The sequence below is a fragment of the Castor canadensis genome, chromosome 1 (genome assembly GCF_047511655.1).
Source record: "Castor canadensis chromosome 1, mCasCan1.hap1v2, whole genome shotgun sequence".
NCBI lineage: Eukaryota > Metazoa > Chordata > Mammalia > Rodentia > Castoridae > Castor > Castor canadensis.
Window position 1 is genome coordinate 76234278 of NC_133386.1, and position 18484 is coordinate 76252761.

An 18484-nucleotide genomic window follows, 5' to 3' on the forward strand; every position below is an offset into this window, starting at 1 on the left:
CCAGGGTAAAAGCATGTGTAGGGGCCACAATGCCTGAGTACCAACCCCCTATCCAGCCCCCCTCAATTCAATTTCCTTGCTAATGGAGCCTGGGGGAGCATATGGAGAGGAGCATGAATGGGGGTGGGTGCTAACTCAATTTTCAGTATTGGCTCTTGACCTTGAGAGACATTGAATCCTTGTTGCCTAATTTTCTTCCTTAAATTTGCCTTTTTTTAAAAAAGTATTTGATTAGTGGTTTCAACTAACAGTGGCTTAACTTTCTCTTTTTCCAAACTGTGGGCATATTTGGAACACAAATTCTTTGAGGCAGAGCAAGCCATCAAGCATGAAAACCCAACACTAAGGTTAAAGGCCACTGCTGGGGTCAGAGCTCAACTTTCAGTTCTCTGCCATGTAGGACTTGTTCAGATACAGTGAGAAGCCTGTTGGCCTAGATGGCCTCCAAGCCTAGCCTCTCCTGGTGTCTCATTGCCCCAGCTGCCACTTCTGCTGCCCTTGTCTAGGAGTGGCCCCAGATGTGGAGGAGGAAAGGGAGCCCTTTCTCATCATCAAGGCCCAATCAAGAGGACTCCAGCAACCAGAGGAACTAGTCATTGTCTCTTCAACCATCACTGTACTAAACCATGATGCGTGTACAGTCCTGTCCCTTCAGGGAATTCCAGGAGCCAAGTAAAAGTACCCATGCTAAAACCATGTACTCTGACTTGTGCATGCTTCCATTTATTGCTCAAATTCTTGCCCTTGGCTTTTCAATGACAAATAGGAGGTAGTAAAGTGATCCGTCATCTTCAAATAGTACCCAGAGTGAACACAAGCCCCTCATGAAATACAATCCAGGATGTCTGCTTGTCCCCAAATCTACCTGGCTAGGGCAAAGCAGGGAGCCCTTTCAAGTGGGAAGAGTTCAGCCAGCAAGTGGTCCCTCATCCAGCCAATATTTACAGAGCTTCAACAATGGCAGACCTTTGCATTTCCACTGTTCAGCAGGGCCAGACCTATGTATTTGCTGCACCTTTATGAGGCCAGGAGAGGCTGCGCTTGGAGACTGAGCAGGGAAAAAAAGCACAGCCCTGCTTTTTGCCACCCTCTTCTCTTACACAGAATCTGGCATCAGTATTATTCCAGACACCAAATTTCCTATTCACTTTTTACATTATAAAGCATTTCTACATAGCAAGTGACAACATTAAAAACTGTAACAGCATATACTCTGGTTCTATCACTACAGCCTACTAAAATGCGGAGAACAAGGGAAAGGGGTAGAAAGAGAGAGAAAGAGGAAGGAAGGGAGGGAGAGAGAGAGGAATTGATTTTTGTCTTGACATGCCATGTACCTGCATTTGCTAACTGTTCTTTACAGAAGCAGTCACTTCATTTGAGATTAAAAAGGGGGTCAATAAACATCAAGTTGGAGAAGCTATTCCAAGAGTAGCCATCTACAATGTGAAAATGCTGTTTTAGTCACTGAGTGGTCTCAAGGGCTGACTCTCAGGAGTCATTGATGCCAGCTATTCTGGTGAGTGATGGAATGAGGTGCACACTGTACTAAGCTTACCCAGGGGAACCTGGAACCCTTCTGACCGGGGGCAGGGGCTCTGGCTCCAGGTCATGGTCAAGTACTTGGAGATTCTCTTTTTGATTCTCTTCCTGACCAGCAGTCCCCGGTCTTCAACCATAAATGTTTCTAGGCCTGGGGGAAATTGATAAACTGAGGGTAAGAGGACTGGGTGAAACCACAGCACTGTGGATTTCTTATCTTTTCAGGGTAAGAAGATACATTTACTTATTTCTGAATTTAGTTCAGATTTTCAAATTTTGAAAACTTTTAACAAAAGTAAAATATAGCAGTTTATGAAGTTTGTAGAACTTAGAGAATTTTTTTAAGTTTTATTGTAAAAATAAAACTAACACTGCAGGACTGGAGATTGGCTCAAGAGGTAGGGCACCTCCTTTGCAAGTCAAAAAAAAAAAAGAAAAAGAAAACTAGCATTACAGAATATCTGGGAAAAGGACAATACAAAATTATTTATATCCCACCACCTTTAAAATTAAAAGAAAATATATTGAGTAGCAATGAGGGGGAAACTGATGACAGAGTACATCTTAGGGAAAAATCATTTTGCTAAGTAAATCCTATATTAGTTGGGTTCACTAGAGAGAGGGTGAGAGAGAGATTCTTAGAGTAGAAAACTGACATCTTGTCATGGTCCTTCTACATTCTAGTTCCCAGGTCTGATCATAAATCACCTAATTTAATCCATTTGACAATTCCTTGAGGTAGCTATACCACTGTCACCATTTTTAATGGTGACTGAGCCAGGGAGAAAACTGAGTAAGAGTCCAAAGCCCTTCCCACAGTCTCAAACCACTTTCCAGTGAAAGTCAGAGAAATGAGATTCTTTGGGGAACACCATCAAACAGCAAAACAAAGGAAGCACAAACATCCTTCCTGTGAAGTAATCAGTACCTTGTGGTGTGGTGTGAGTAGGCCTAGGATTTCACAGTACTCAGTCAGCGGCTTTCCTTATTACCAACCCTCCCAAGAGATCGTGACTGCTTTATGGACATTCTTTTTAGATTTTAGCTTTGGATGTCTCGTTTCACCTTGGCTAGCAGTTTCACAAGACATAGCCAGAACTGATCAGTGTGACATAGCTGCTAAGTCACTAATCAAAATGCTCTGGCTGAGGGGTCAGCACTGGAAGTTCAGTCGAGGGACCCCGGGTGGGTGAGTACTAAGCAAGGAAGTCCCTGTGCTTACTATGCTCAAAACACTCAGGGAAATATCTTGAGGCCAGTAGCCACACCTCTGCCCTTTGGCTAATTCTCCAGCTATTTACTAAACCACTGTTGTCATCAAAACTTATCAAATGCCCAAGATCACAGCTCCTTGTTGGAGGGTATTTCCCTATCCTGTGAACAACAAAACCTTTGCCCTCACTTATTCTAATGTAGTAGGGATGTATTCACCCCTGAGCAGAGTCAAAAATACACAGTAGATTCTGGTCTAATTTATAATTATCTTGCAACCTCTATTTGTTATAAGAACAAAATTCTGTAGTCATTAACGTTGTTTCTGTTCTTCAAATAAATGAAAATTTTGAATTTCATTTTCAACAAATGTGTGCCTAAACCCAGAAGCAGTCATAATGAAAATTAGATAATTATTTAAAAAAGAAACCTGATCATCTTTCACATAAAGAATCTTTTAAAGGAGCTGCACTTGCTAACATTCATTCAACAATACTGGATACCTGCCTTCCGTGTGTTGGCTGTGACACAGTCAAGAGCATAGTGAACAGTTGCAGGCTGGCAAGCAGACAAAAGAGAAGGCTGCTGGGCAGGCAGAGAAAGAGGAACCCACAAGACCTGATGCTTCACTAATGCTAAGGCCAGCTCTGAAAGGAAGAGGAGATGGGAAAGCTCTTGGGATAGGAGGTTGATAACAAGAGAGTTGGGGAGCAGAGATTTGGAGCAATCTGGAGATGACCAAGTCAGTCATTAGCCCAAGAAGTGAAACTGTGGAAATGGAGTGGAAGAGACAGTCACTGGGGAGAGGCGATCAAAGGACTGTGAACCTTGTGTACTGCATCAGCTATCCGCACAGATGCTCTGCCAGGATGGAGGCAGGAGCTAGAGTGAAGAAGAAAATAGGAACTGGGTGCTAATGCTGGTTGATGTGGAACAGTGCTTGGAGGCCATTGCTGACAGTGGGCAGGTGGAACGAGTTTCAAAAGACTTAGAAGGATAATTAAGTTCCTGCAGTAACCTAAGGAAGTTGTAAGTTGTTCTGTCAAAAACAAACAATAAACAAACAAATAAACATTTTCTCAAGTCCAAAAATCAGCCTCTGTGCATGGATGACTTTCTAGGGTTTAGGATGTTAGGATGGAAAGGATTACAGATTTAACAATTCGAACTCCTTAACTGCAGTTAGAGAAACTGATATGTACACTCTCCCAAGGCCACAGCTCACCAGATGGACCGTAGAACTCAAACTTCAGTTAAAACACAGGAAGGCAAAAAGAAAGCCAGCATCAAGAAATCCCTGGCATATGTGCTGCAGGTTTCCATCTACACTCACTTTGCTACCTTCTTCTCCAAGGGCAATAATGTGGACTTGCTTCATGACTGCAGGATTTAACTCCTTTAGAGAAAGCATTCCCATTTTGACTGGCATCCTTGCAGCTTTGAAACCGTAGGAGAAGCTGTTTCCTCCTCACACTGAGGTAAGGATGGCATGCCAAGTTCATGCACACATATGCAGCAACAGCAATCAAAGGAACCTGGATAGCTTTCACCACGTGGAGGGGCAGTTCATGCACGGTCATGCTTCATTTGGGTGCAGTGGTACACACCTGTAATCCCAGGTACCTGGGAGGTAGAGAACGGAGTTCAGCCTGGGCAAAATGTTAATGAGAGGGCTGGTGGAATGGCTCAAGTGGTAGAGCACCTGCTTAGCAAGCGTGAGGCCCAGAGTTCAAACCCCAGTACCGTAAAAGAAAAAAAGTTAACGAGAGCTGTCTCAATCAATAGACTGGAGGAGGAGGGAGTGACTCATGCCTGTCACCTGGCTCAAAGGAGGCTAGAGATAGGAGGGTTGCACTCTGAGGCTGGCTGAGGGCAAAGTGTGACCCATCTGAAAAATAAAAGTATAGAAGGCCGGGGGCATGACTCACATGGTAGAGTGCTTGCCTAGCAAGAGCAAGGGCTTGAGTTCAAACCCCAATTACCCTCCCTGCCCCCCCAAAAAACCCAATGGCATAGATACAGTATAATGAAACTAATTTTATCGGTGGCAACTGGCACTAAAAAATTAAATAAGAGAATGGAAAACACCAAAGTGCAATTCAAGTGCTTTGGGAAAATTTTCCCTCAGTTGCATGTGCATTCATGTATTGAAATGGTTCTTAGCCGGATTTAAATTTCCAAGGGATATATTATTTGAACTATATTTATTAACTAATCATATTTAGCAGACTCATTATTTTAACTTCATGCTTATTCCATAAAATGATTTGGATTTCTTTAAGTCTGGGAAAATTTATTTAAATAGGCAAATAGCCTCATACCCTATGGTGTCCTCTAATTACCTTTGTTAGTTCAGTCCCCAAAATGAGTACCAGAATAGATTTTCATGAGAACAAGTTTAATCTTGGCGAGCCATTATGAATGTGAAATAAGTGAGTGGTTCGTTTTTTTTCAGAGACTGTAATTATCTACTTCAAGATTTACAGATAAGCAAATTATAATTTTATCCGCGAATCTTTCTTTCATCCTGGTTGCAGAACTTCCTCAGCTGGGGCAACAGTAACAGTAGTAAAAGGATTGGCTACAAAATTAATGGGAAGCTAGCATTGCCACCCATCCCTTTCAGGCCAGCAGGACACACAAATTGATGACCACATACCAACCACGGGCTGTGGATGCCAATAAGTAGCATCAATTATGATGGTGTAAAGACAAGTCAGAGGGACACAGGTTTGATTTCAGCTTCTGAGTGAGACTCCTTGGATTATTCTTGCCCTATTTTGGCTCTGTCTCATTTAAAGCTGAGTTTCTGTTTTGTTTTTGTTTTTCTAATGTGGGCTAGTTATAAGGAAATTAACCTACTGAGGATAACTGGTATTTTAAAAAATTGAAAGAGTAGAACTGAAAATGTCAGGAAAAATTCCAGGTGCTGTATGAAAATTTCATTTCATTGTGTTTGTGTGTGTGTGTGTGTGTGTGTGTGTGTGTGTAGGTGAATGTACATCTGTGTGTTGGTGTGAATATCTCCTGTGATTTAATGGGTCACAGTCAAGAAAAGGTTGAAACTATTATGCTAAAAGGTGACAGGACAGAAGACACAACTAGCTCCCATTGTAGGGGTCATAAGTCCTGACATTGACTCAGAGAAAAGCTAAGCAAAGAGAAAAGCTAAGAACAGTCCTGGGAGGCATTTTAACAGGTCTATCCTCAGAGGGGGCACGTAACGGAAGTAAGAACAGCTAAAGTGCCAGGGCCTGTTCTGAGGCTGCTGAGGTTTGTCTTCTTGAGGTCCATCTGCTGGAGGCTTGGTCCCCAGGGTAGCAGCATGGAGAAGTGGTGGGATCTTTACGTGAGGCCTAGTGAAAGGCAATGATGTCATCGGGGGCATCACCCTTGTTAGAGATTATTGAAGTTCTTGTGAGAGCATGTTGTTATACAGTGAGGCCACCCACACGCTTGGCCTCTTCTGTACATGGTCATTTCCCTTCCCTCTTCTCTGCCATATTATGGGGCAGCCACAAGGGCCCTCACAGAGGCCAGACTGATGAGGCCACTGATCTTAGACTTTCAGCCTCCAAAACTGTGAACAAAATAAGATAGAGACCATTTACCTACACCCATTCATATGTATATTGTCACTTTGGCCTTTGTAGGAGGTGGGTACGTTTGCTACTCCCCGTATTCTACAGATGGAGGGAATCAGGCACAAGCAGGACCCCACCATTAGCTAGTGGTGGGTCTGTAAGACATCAGAATCTTAAACTCTACCAATGCTCCCCTATGGCCTGCTGGGATTTTACCCTGCTCTTGGCTCTCTCCATGTGTTTAGTGCTCCTGAGTTACTGAAGTGGCACTCAGATGTTTGATTACAATGTTACCCACACTAAGAAGTTCACACCACCGTCTGTAATCATCCTTATTACTCTTATCCTTGTCTGCTATGTCCCTGGGACTATTCTTACTATTTTTTATGCAGCTTTTTCCATGAAACAACATTTATTCTTATGGTGAGCGACATAAGTGCCTAATTTATTTTAGTTTAGTCTGTGGAGGGAAATAAGAGGCTTACTGGTTATAACCCACCAAAATGATTTCACAATCACTCATAAGTGTAACTCAGTATAAAATTATTCTTTAAAACTCGTGTCTGCCAAGAGACAAAATACCTGTGAAGGAGCTGAATTGGCCACATTAATACTGGCATTGTTTTCATAAGCCCTGCTCTGTGACTCACATTTTTACTGGTAGGCAGCTCTACCACCCAGCACAGCATGATATAGCTCTATGCTGTTTACAGAGCGTTGTTGTACACACCCCTCACATAAGCTTCACAACAGTGCCACACTTTGCATGTGAGGACTCCCATTTTGGAGGTAAGCTAACAGAGTCAGAGAGGTTAAGTGACCTTCTAAAGGTCATTCAAGTGAATTAGGAATGAGGACTTCTGACCCAATATTGTGTTTCTTTCTTTTCTTAAAATTTGTTCCATATCTCCTTTTCTGTTTGTAAAAGTAACATGTATTCAATATTTTAAAACACTCACAGGTGCTAAGAAGAAAATAAAAAAAATTACTCTCTTTTGGCGGTACTGGAGTTTGAACTCAGGGCCTACACTTTGACCCACTCCACCAGCCCTTTCTTGTGATGGGTTTTTTTTTGAGATAGGACCTCAAGAACTATTTGCCAGAAGCTGGCTTCGAACCACAATCCTCCTGATCTCTGCCTCTTGAGTAGCAAGGATTGCAGGCAAAAATTACTTTCTTAGTGAAACCACTTTTAATATTCTGGATATTCCTGAGCAACTTTCCTGAGTATTTTTGACTTTTGCCATTATAAAAACAGAACGGCTTATGCAGCCCACACAACTGTCCTCAAGGGAAGGGCTCTTCTCTCACCGATGCCTTCCTTCTTACTGCTGATGGGAGTACAGTTCACCAGCCAGGCCTCTTCCTTTTCTTGAACACTTTTCAAGGATCCATGAAGGCAAGATGAGGTCGGTGGGAACCAGACTTGCACATTTTGTGACAGTATAGGTTCAAAATGGACAAAAAAAAAAGTCTTTCTAACCAAAACTACCTAACAACAGCTGGGGATAAAGGGTCAATAGTGGTGCATCCTCTCCTGAGTACCAGGGACCATGTACGCAGTCCTAGTACACGTGAGAGTTAGAACTCAAGCCAGAGTTGCAGCATCTGCTACCTGTGCAACCGACAAATCAAGTTCTGTCATCTGGAGCTATGAAGGTCTTATTCACATTGTTTTATTTATGGCTGAAGACTTTTATATGATGTGTTGCTTTTTCAACTGACTTGGTTGGGGCTTAGTAATCTTTTCCTTTTATATGTGTGTGTGCATGTGTATATTTTGTATGTATGACTTACAATTGTGAAATCAATAAATTCTTAGTAATGTCCCTCGTAAGATTACGTATGTTCACATTATGTATATGCAGTGTATTACAAATTATACAATATATATTACATATTAAATAGCAATGGAGAAAATAACACAAAGACAGAAGACCCTGGTGCCGGTGGCTCACGCCTCTAATCCTAGCTACTCAGGAGGCAGAGATCAGGAGGATCGAGGTTTGAAGCCAGCCTGGGCAAAAAGTCTGCAAGACCCTATCTCGAAAAAACCCTTCACTGAAAAGGGCTGATGGAGTGGCTCAAGTTATAGGCCCGAGTTCAAGCCCCAGTAGCACAAAACAAAACAACAAAACAGAACAAACAAAAAAAGGCAAAAGAACAAAGTCATCTATCTGGATATTCAGGCCTATTTCATTCTTTTGAAAAAATTACCTGTGTAAAGAAATGTATTTGAGTGTCCTCCTACCACGATGTCTACACCCTTAACTTTCTGAGCAATGAGTTTATCCATTTCAAAGCCAGAGTGTCCCAGGGCAATAATTTTGTTCACATTTAGAGTTTTTAGCTTATCAACTTCAGGTTGCAAGGCAGTGATTTCATCTTCAAATACCAAATTCGTTCCTAAAGAATAAAATAAACAAAATGGATATTAACAATACTTGCTTCTTATATCATATCATATCAACAGAAAAGTATACTGAACCTACTCAAGTACTAAGACCAAAATATATGTATACATTAAATACAAAACCCCAGGAAGCCACGAAAAATTAAAATCAATACTCTCAGTTACATTCACTTGATGTCACAATAGTTTAAGATTGTAGATAATATTTTGCTTGAACTCAATCTCAAACTAAGGGAGAACTCAGATATGCCTTTTTTCTTTTTTTGGTGGTACTGGGCTTTGAACTCAGGGCCTCATGCTTGCTAGGTAGACACTGTATCACTTGAGCCACTCGGCCAAGTGTAGGATATTTTGTGTTGGATATTTTCAAGACAAGGTCTCACAAGCATTGCTTTTTCTCTCCTTTTATACTTAGACTTCCATGATAACAGTGCAGAAAACACCTCCACATATAAGTAAGATGTACACAGCGATACCACTACCCAGGCTTTGTTTGGAAACACGGGCTAACCAGGCCTCCAACCGTAAGCTGTCAGCAAGTTAAACAACCACCTCTTGACATCCATTGGCTGCACAGCCCAGGTGTTCTGCGCACTGTGAGAAGATCAGATCCTCCCAGTCGCTGCGCCAAACCTCTGACAGCTCTGAGATTTCACAGCTTCAACAGGCACGAAGATAACAACAAACACAGGCAGACATCATGCTTGCTACATCATGCTTGCTACAGTTGAACCAGACCTTTATGTTAATTTCTAAGAACCAGCACTAAAATGTCTAAAAATGAATAACATCTCATAAAGAACTTTCAAATATTCCAAAGAGTCTGTGAATTCCAGTTTGAAAAGTCTGAATCTCTCTAAGAGCAACGAGACTATTAAAAATGCACCCTTGATACACTGTGATGTTTAGGACTCTATGCTTCCCTGAGGGAACTCTTGAGTTCTAACTCCACGTGTACAAATCATCTTGGAGGATAAACAGCATGGGTGACATCATAGCCTGGAAGGCCCCAGACTGACAGCCTGACAATTGGCGGCTCACAGATGGGCTGGAGTGGCAGTGTTGTCAGTAACTCATAGGCAACATTTAAAATCGAGTTGCTAAGGGTGTGGCTCAAATGGTAGAGTGTGTACCTAAAAAGTGCAAGGCCCTGAGTTCAAATCCCAGAACTGCCAACAAAATAAAAATCAAGAGTCGCAACAGTTTTGTCACCATTGTCTATTGAAAACATCAAAGACAATCTGCTTCTTGCTGATCACCCCAAGAAGCCACAGGTGGTCAGTTCTCACTGCTGAGTCCCCTTCTCTGTAAACCTTCCCCACGAGTGATCCTTTAACAGGATAAGGTGTACCCTCCTCATGTCACACCTGCCCTTGCCCCTCCTCCTGCTTCATCTTCTCCACATCACTCACCACTTTCTAACATACCAGGACACGTTACCATTTATTTATCCTCCCAGTAAACACCCAAGCTCCAGTGGAAAAGGACTTTTTGATTGGTGTCTCTGGTGCCTAGAACAGTGTCTGGCACATGTACAGGTCCTTAGGGTGAACAAATGAATGTTGGGAGAAGGCTGCCATCCTCTGCTTTGGTTAGGCAGGCAAGAAGAAACAAAAAAAAGTTCAGAGAAATACCTCTGAGGAAAAAGGAATGTATTCTCCCAGGAAACCTTATCTTGTATGTGAGGACCGGGACTCACATATATAGAAAGCATGGGATGTATTTCTGGACATTATGAAAAGAGTTACATATATAGGGATTTCTTTACCTGGCTATATTAAATTAAATGAAACATGGTAAAAAAGTGCATGGTTAATATATCTGTGGATGCTCAGGCCATGAGAACTAGGAAAATTGGACTTGGTTAGGGTACAGAGACTTACAGGAACAGTCCATGCAGGACTCCACTTCCAATTTTGAGTGAACTGCATGAAGCAAAGATACTGCTTATGTCAACAAAGTTCATTTAGCATAAGAGGTAATGTCTTAAGAAGAAACTTAGAGGGCTGTTGGAGTGGCTCAAGTGCTCGCTTAGCAAGCGTGAAGCCCTAAGCTCAAAAAAGAACTAGTTTAGAACATCGCAGAATCCACCAGATTGGTTTATCAATGTCATCCTAAGTTCACCATTTACCTGTTTGTTTCTTCTTTTACCTACATTCCATAAAAAATAATGCCAAGACCTGATTTAGTGCATCTATTTTCAAGCCATGAGTGCTGCAAAAGTAGACAATACCTGGATTTGAGAGTGAAGGGGTTTCTTTTGAGGTGTATCCAACGATTCCCACAGGTTCACCACCAACAGAAAGAATTTTGTATGGCAAATAAAGTCCTGATATTTGAGATGCAAGTGACCCCTTTGCCTTAATGTTTGCACTCAGAATTGGAAATTTGGCCTTTTTGAGAAGTGGATCAATCAGTCCTTCGACACCATTATCAAATTCGTGGTTTCCCAGTGCCTACGTAAAAGAAAAGAGAAAGAAAAACAATTAGGTACCCTATGATTTCCAAAAAGGCAAACTTTAAAAAATATTACATTAGCCAAAAAGGTTCCCCAAACTAGCTAAGCTCTATGAGACGGAACCCAAACCTGGTGTTCTTCTCACCTCCAAAGACTTAATCAGGAACCCTGGGGCACTCAGATCATAGGTTGGCCAAACATTGCATCCCAAGTCTCACCCACCTAGTGAAGGTGTCATCAATGTGCACAAGCACCCCTGGGAGCTGGTCAGAGCCACTGTCCTGCCATCCTCAGCTCTGAGCATGCTCAAGAGTTTGCCTTTCACAGGCTCTGCCCAGCCTTTTCATGCTTTGTCTTCTTGCATAAACTCACATTTCATCATTTAAACCATCTGCTTGGCAGAACGTTAGCATCAGCAGGACTTTAGCTTATGGTGACCTGAAATGTATTGTCAGCAGAGACCAGAGGTAGCCTTCCTCTTCACATCTCCTCAGTCATCATGCCCCTACATTCCCACAATCATGCCTTCTGAAGGACTCCTGTGGTCCTCCAATTCTTGGAAAATAGAGAAGGACAGGCAGGAGTGAGGTCTCCATGTTTTTCCATGGGTGGTGCTGCTTGCTCCAGTTAGCTCTGGTCACCCTGTTCCATTCCCAGCAGTTCACACTACAGAAGGGCCTCATGGTGAGATGACCATATGACCTGCATCAGGTTCTGGACCAACTCTGAGCACAGGACTTTGGGAGGGGCAGAGACAGCCTCAAGCATCAGTCAGTGTGAACCCCCACACAGAGGATGTATTTATGAAATATGTCATACCAGCTGCCTTCCCCCAAAACCTGCTTTGGCCTCCTGCTTATTTATTTACTCACTTGCTGTAGCTGCCAAGAGTATTTTAACTTAGTACTTAAACCAGTGAATCTCAAACTTTCTAAACACCACATTCAGTTTTGCTTCATTTTGTGAGTCACAACAACCAAACATATAAAGAACTCATTTTTTTTTTTTCTTTCAGTTCTGGGGTTTGAACTGAGGGCCTTGCACTTGCCAGGCAGGTGTGCTACCATTTCAGTCATATACTCAGCCCTAAAGAACTTTCAAAATTTAAAAAAAGAAACAATTAAACAGGGTGTGGTGGCACATGCCCATCATCCCAGCACTGAAGTGGAAGATCATGAGTTCAAGCCTGGGATACAGGGCTAGACTATCTCAAGGAAATAAGCAAAGTTTATAATCCCAGCTACTAGGGAGGCCATAGCAGGAGGATCACCAGTTCAGTGCATGAGTTTGAGGCCAACTCAGGTGAAAAGGTAGCAGACCCTCTTTCAAACAAAATAAAAAGTAAAGGCTGGGAAGCAGCTCTAGAGCCAGAGCACTAAATCCTGTTTTAGTAGGTCAGGAAGTCCTATTAGGTGGGTGACCCCTTAAGATAAAGAGGGCTACTGTGAGCCGGTGCCAGGGGCTCATGTCTATAATCCTAGCTATTCAGGAAGCAGAGATCAGGAGGATAGAGGTTTGAGACCATCCCAGACAAACAGTTTGTGAGACCCTATCTTGAAAATACCCAACACTAAAAGACCTGGCCTAGAGGCTCAAGTCATAGAGCACTGAGTTCAAACCCCAGTACCATAAAAAAAAAAAAAAGAAGGCCACTGTGTATTTAGCCTCACCCTTCCTTCCCAGCACACCCCATACTACACTGGGGTCACTCATTTATGTCTGTCTCCTGGCTACACTGTGTGCTTGCGCCACCAGATCTTGCCACCTCTGTTCTGCTCAGTGCTGTAGTTCCCTTCAGGCATTCACTGAGTATCTGACATCCTGATGAATGTCCTCACATTCCATCCCTCTCGCCCCTATGAAATTCAGAATTTCTCAACTTTCCTTTTTCCCTATCTCTGATGATCTACTCCCCTCCCCCTTTTTTGGGCAGCACGAGGGTTTAAACTCAGGGCCTTTTGCATGTGAGGCAGGCGCTCTACCATTTGAGCCACTCTGCCAGTCTTTTTGTGTGTGTGTGTTGAGCATTTTTTCAAGATAGGGTCTTGAGATATTTGTTAGGCTGGCTTAAAACGGCCATCCTCCTGATCTCTGCCTCCAACGTAGCTAGGATTACAGGTGAGAGCCACTGGCACCCAGCTGATCTGTATGTTTTTACTTCTGTTTATCTGGTTAACTTCTCTCCTAAAAGCTGATCTGGTCTTAAAGGCTTTCCTTTGTCTTGGGTAATGTTTTCTACTATTCTTAGAACTGCATGGTTCTTCCTATTGTGAAATAAATCTCCTTGTTACATATTAATCCTGCTTAACTGTAAAATTGCTTTGTTTTTAGTAAATATTTCTACAATTCCTTTTTGTTTTGTTTTTTGACAGGGTCTTACTACGTATACCAGGCTGGCCTCAAATTCATGATCCTCTTGCCTCTGCCTTGTGAGTGCTGGGATTACAGATATGTACCACTCACCTGGCCATTTCTATAGTCCTTTATAAAAGATTATCCAACTTCTCTGTGACCTATTCCTAGCATTTGGCAGTGTTTGAAGTTATAATTTTCATTTGTTACTGTCCAGTGTCTTTCCCCACTCTCCACCCTGACTTTGAGTGTAAGCTCTCTGAAAGTTGACTTTGTCATTTCACTTCTTGTATTTCCTTGGGGAGAGAAGCCCTGATCTATAGTGCTCAGTGTGTGGACAGACTACATGATCTCAGTCACACTTGAATTATCAGCTCCAAAATTTAAATCTCCAGTCCAACTTTCTCCTAACCTGAATGTCTGTATGCCAGCCAGCCCACGGACATTTCCAGCTCAATGTTCAGCTACAGCAGCAGAACAACTCTCGCTCGTCATACCAGCATCCCCAGGGCCAGCCTCTCTGCATAGCTGGAATGACAGGCAAGCACCACCACACCTGGCTTAATGATTGCAATGGGGTCTTGCTAACTCCCCTACTCTTCCCAGCTGGCCTCTAACCACCACGATCCTCCTGACCTCCCCCTCCTGAGTAGCTGGGATTACTGGTGTGCACCACCCAGACTGGCTCTCTAAATCATCTTTTATATTGCTGCTAGAATAACTTTTCTAAAACAAAAAAATCTAACCTTGTTGTTTTCCACCTTAAGATCCTATGGAGGTGTAGCCTTTAGGATAAAATCCAATAGGGCTCCCAAGGCTCTCTGAGACTTGCTATCACCTTCCTTCCATTGTCATTATGACACCTGCCTGCTGCTGTGTGAGGCCAAAGGCAGGGCTGGCTCCTGCACAGCAACCTGGGGCACTGTTCTAAACCTCAGTTCCCTCTGAAAGCACACTAATGCAAAAGTGGTAAGTGAAATGAGCTGCATTTACCAAGCTCTTGCTGCAGACAGCATTAGGAAAAGTGACTTTGTGCAAAAATCTGGTTTCAGTGCCATCAGGTTGCTACTATTATTACTACGCTCATTTTATAGCCCCCCAAAACTGAGAGGTAAACAAGTTAAAGGACTTGTTGAAGGTCACACTTTTAGTAAGGGTGGAACCACTTCTGCTTAACCACGTCTGTTTAGCTATGCTTGGCTGTGAAGGGCTTTGCATAAGGCCTGGGACACAGCCATGGCAGCATTCACAAAGAAACAAAAGCCCTGACTGCTTGCAGTTTCCCATGCTCTCACTTATCTTGGTCCCTTTGTATATGAGATAGATAAATGACAACAGATAGACAGACAGAATTGAATATCCCTTCTTCAACTTATGCTTTTAATACCTTATCCGACTAATGGGTTGGCTCTTTAAATCTGATGTTCCTTCTAGAATAGACTTCCCCAAGAACTCTTTGCTGGGCTCCCTGTCTGAGTGAGATGTCCTTGCTCACTCATGGCCATGTCTGTGCAGCCCTCATAGGACTCTCATTTGCCCACTGGGTAGCAGCCTCTTCTGGGGCCCAGCAGTCACTGGACCATAACAAAGTACATTGCTGAATGAATAAATGAGAATCCCTCACCAGTATCTTTTGTTTCTACCATATCCAGCTAGTGTTTCATATAATATTTAATGCAGAAATTTTCCTTTGGGGAGAGGGTATAAAAGAGAATGATCGAGGGAGCGAATTCAACTATGATATAATTGTGAGAACTTTTGTAAATGTCACAATGTACTCCCAGTACAATAATAATAAAAAAAAATTTAAAAAAATTTGAAAAGAAAATTTCCTTTGTAAATATTTATTTTCCAGCACTTGGGAGGCTGAAGAAGGAGAGAGTAGTTTCTGTTAGGTGGCAGTTAGCCATGAGTGATGGGGAAATACAAAGGAAACTTAAAATGGAGGATTCTCTAAGGTCTCCGACAGAAAAACATTTGACAGCCCAGTAGAATCAAAATAACCACCAAGGTCATAGGATATCACAAAACGTTTTTGAGTCACCCATCCTAAGGCAGGTCAACATCAGTTCCTGACACAACAAATCTTAACAAAACAAAGACAAAGGCCTTCAAACCATACTCTAGGGGTCAAGTGGACCCAAGAATATTTCGTACTTTGTAAATCTGTAGGCCTATGTAACTTCAGCCTCATGGGCTGATGTTAGGAAGGAGCTTAACACTCCAAGCCTCTTCCCTTTCAATAAAAACTGGTGCTGGGAAAACAATTGTCATTCCTGCTCTCTTTCTAGAGATGACCTGATTTCAGTCCATTAAAAGTGAGTCACATTCATAATCCTAGCTACTCAGGAGGCTCAGGAGGCATCAGAGATCAGGAGGATTGGGCTTCAAAGCCTGCCAAGGCAAATAGTTTGAGACACCCTACTTCAAAAAAAAAAAAAAAATCACAAAAAAGGGCTGGTTGAGTGGCCCAAGGTGTAGGTCTTGAGTTCAAACCCCAGCACTGCAAAAAACAAAACAAAATGGAAGTGATTTTCTTTCCTAATAAATTCTGCTATCACTTTCACTATAGTTTTGTGTCTTGCTTGAGTTCTCTCAGCAAATGCAAGGACTGAGGTAAGTAGCTCTCCTGACTTTCTGGTAACAATTTTGGTTGACTTTCAGGTAACAGTAGTGAGACCTTGTCTCAAACAACAAAAAAGGACTAGGGACATAGCTCAAGTGGTAGAGCACGTCCTTAAATTTAAGAAGCCCTTGGCTCACTCCCCAATAGATAGATAGATAGATAGATAGATAGATAGATAGATAGATAGAGATATATTTATTTTCTTCAGACTCATATTCTGATTTTTTTCCTCTCTTGTTCTGATTAGAACTTAATGATTCCTAAGTTCTTTGTGTTACTAGAAAGTTTAGTGCTGATGAATACCTCGGTTCTTGAGTTCAACAAGAGAAGAATTCAGGCAAGACTTGAAAATGTAGTAAAAGTAATAGCAAAGTTATTAGGAAAGGAATTTAGTATAACAAGATAAAAGTGAAGAGAAATAGGGAAAAAGAAACATTTCCTGCCCCCATGCAGGAAATGGGAGTAGAGACTCAAAATGGTGGCCTCCATCTCTCAGTCTTACTCTTTCCACGCTGGAGGAATACACGTGGCCATTGTGATATCGGATCTGGGCTCTAAAACAAAGAGGTGTCATCCAGGCCTACTCAAACCACAGGGACAATAGGTGTGTTTCAGGGCTTCCATTTGAAGACTAGTCTTTCATTCTTTTTATCCCTCCACCCATCCAAGTTGCCTGGGAGCTCCTTCACAGAGGTGCATGCAGAAACTCTGGAATGCAGACAGCCCTGTTCTAGCCAAAAGGAGATGGGAGGGAGGCTAGCTGCTCTGGCTTTATAGTTTTCACTTCCTTATTCCAATGTCTGGGTCTGGCCCTTTAGATACTTATTAAAATAAAATAATTGCCCTGTCTCCTCATCTATCTATCCTGACTCATTTGGAAGGAGGTCAGGCACTCACTGAGTGCACTAACAACTCCCCTCACCCCAACTCCTGGCACACAGCAGGCACCAAAGAAATGTGTTAAACAGGTTCATCATGAATTCATTGCTATCAATTTTACTAATAACTTGAAAATATCTCAGGAAAAGACTGCAAGAGAAGGAAGGATATGGAGCGAAGAAAATAAGGGATGAGATACTGTCATCCTTCAGTAGCGTGGGGAATTGGATCAAGGACACTGTGGATACCAAAGCCACTCATATAAAAGTAGCATTTGCATGTAGACTATGATTATCCTCTCATAATCTTTATTTATTATTAATTAATTTGTTTATTAATATTTGCAGTACTGGGGCTTGAACTCAGGGCCTGCACATGAGCCACTCCACCAGCCCTTTTTTTTTCTTTTATTCATATGTGCATACAATGTTTGGGTCATTTCTCCCCCTTCCCCCACCCCCTCAATTACCTATCATGCCCCCTCCTTTTCTCCACCTACCACCTCGCTGCCAGGCAGAAACTATTTTGCCCCTATCTCTAATTTTGTTGAAGAGAGAGTATAAGCAATAATAGGAAGGAGCAAGGGTTTTTGCTAGTTGAGATAAGGATAGCTATACAGGGAGTTTACTCGCATTGCTTTCCTGTACATGTGTGTTACCATCTAAATTAATTCTTCTCGAACTAACCCTTTCTCTAGTTCAGGTCCCCTTCTCCTATTGGCCTCTGTCACTTTAAAGTATCTGCTTTAGTTTCTCTGCACTGAGGGCAACAAATGCTAGCTAGTTTTTTAGGTGTCTTACCTATCCTCATATCTCCCTTGTGTGCTCTCGCTTTATCTTGTGATCAAAGTCCAATCCCCTTGTTGTGTTTGCCCTTGATGTAATGTCCACATATGAGGGAGAACATATGATTTTTGGTGTTTTGGGCCAGGCTAACCTTGCTCAGAATGATGTTCTCCAGTTCCATCCATTTACCAGCAAATGACAACATTTTGTTCTTCTTCATAGCTGCATAAAATTCCATTGTGTATAGATACCACATTGTCTAGATCCATTCATCAGTAGTGGGGCATCTTGGCTATTGTGAATAGTGGTGCAATAAACATGGGTGTGCAGCTGCTTCTGGAGTAACCTGAGTCATGTTCTTTTGGGTATATCCCCAAGAGTGGTATTGCTGGATCATATGGTAGATCTATGTTTAGATTTTGAAGAAGCCTCCAAATTTTTTTTCCAGAGTGGTTGTACTACTTTGCATTCCCACCAGCAGTGTAAAAGAGTTCCTTTTTCCCCACATCCTCACCAACACCTGTTGTTAGTGGTGTTGCTAATGATGGCTATTCTAACAGGGGTGAGGTGGAATCTTAGTGTGGTTTTAATTTGCATTTCCTTTATTGCTAGAGATGGTGAGCATTTTTTCAT

At 42.3% G+C, this 18484-nt stretch overlaps 1 protein-coding gene across 2 annotated transcripts in view; it reads right to left on the minus strand.

Moving 5' to 3' along the window:
• The window catches only part of Nt5e (5'-nucleotidase ecto), a 66164-nt gene that overhangs the window by 26955 nt on the left and 20725 nt on the right, over window positions 1–18484 (minus strand). For both annotated transcript variants that reach the window (XM_074078603.1, XM_020184824.2), the window contains exons 2-3: window positions 10985–11207; window positions 8556–8744 (exon numbers count right to left, since the gene is read on the minus strand). In XM_074078603.1, the coding sequence (XP_073934704.1) occupies window positions 8556–8744; window positions 10985–11207 (412 nt within the window). The remainder of the gene's footprint in view (window positions 1–8555; window positions 8745–10984; window positions 11208–18484) is intronic.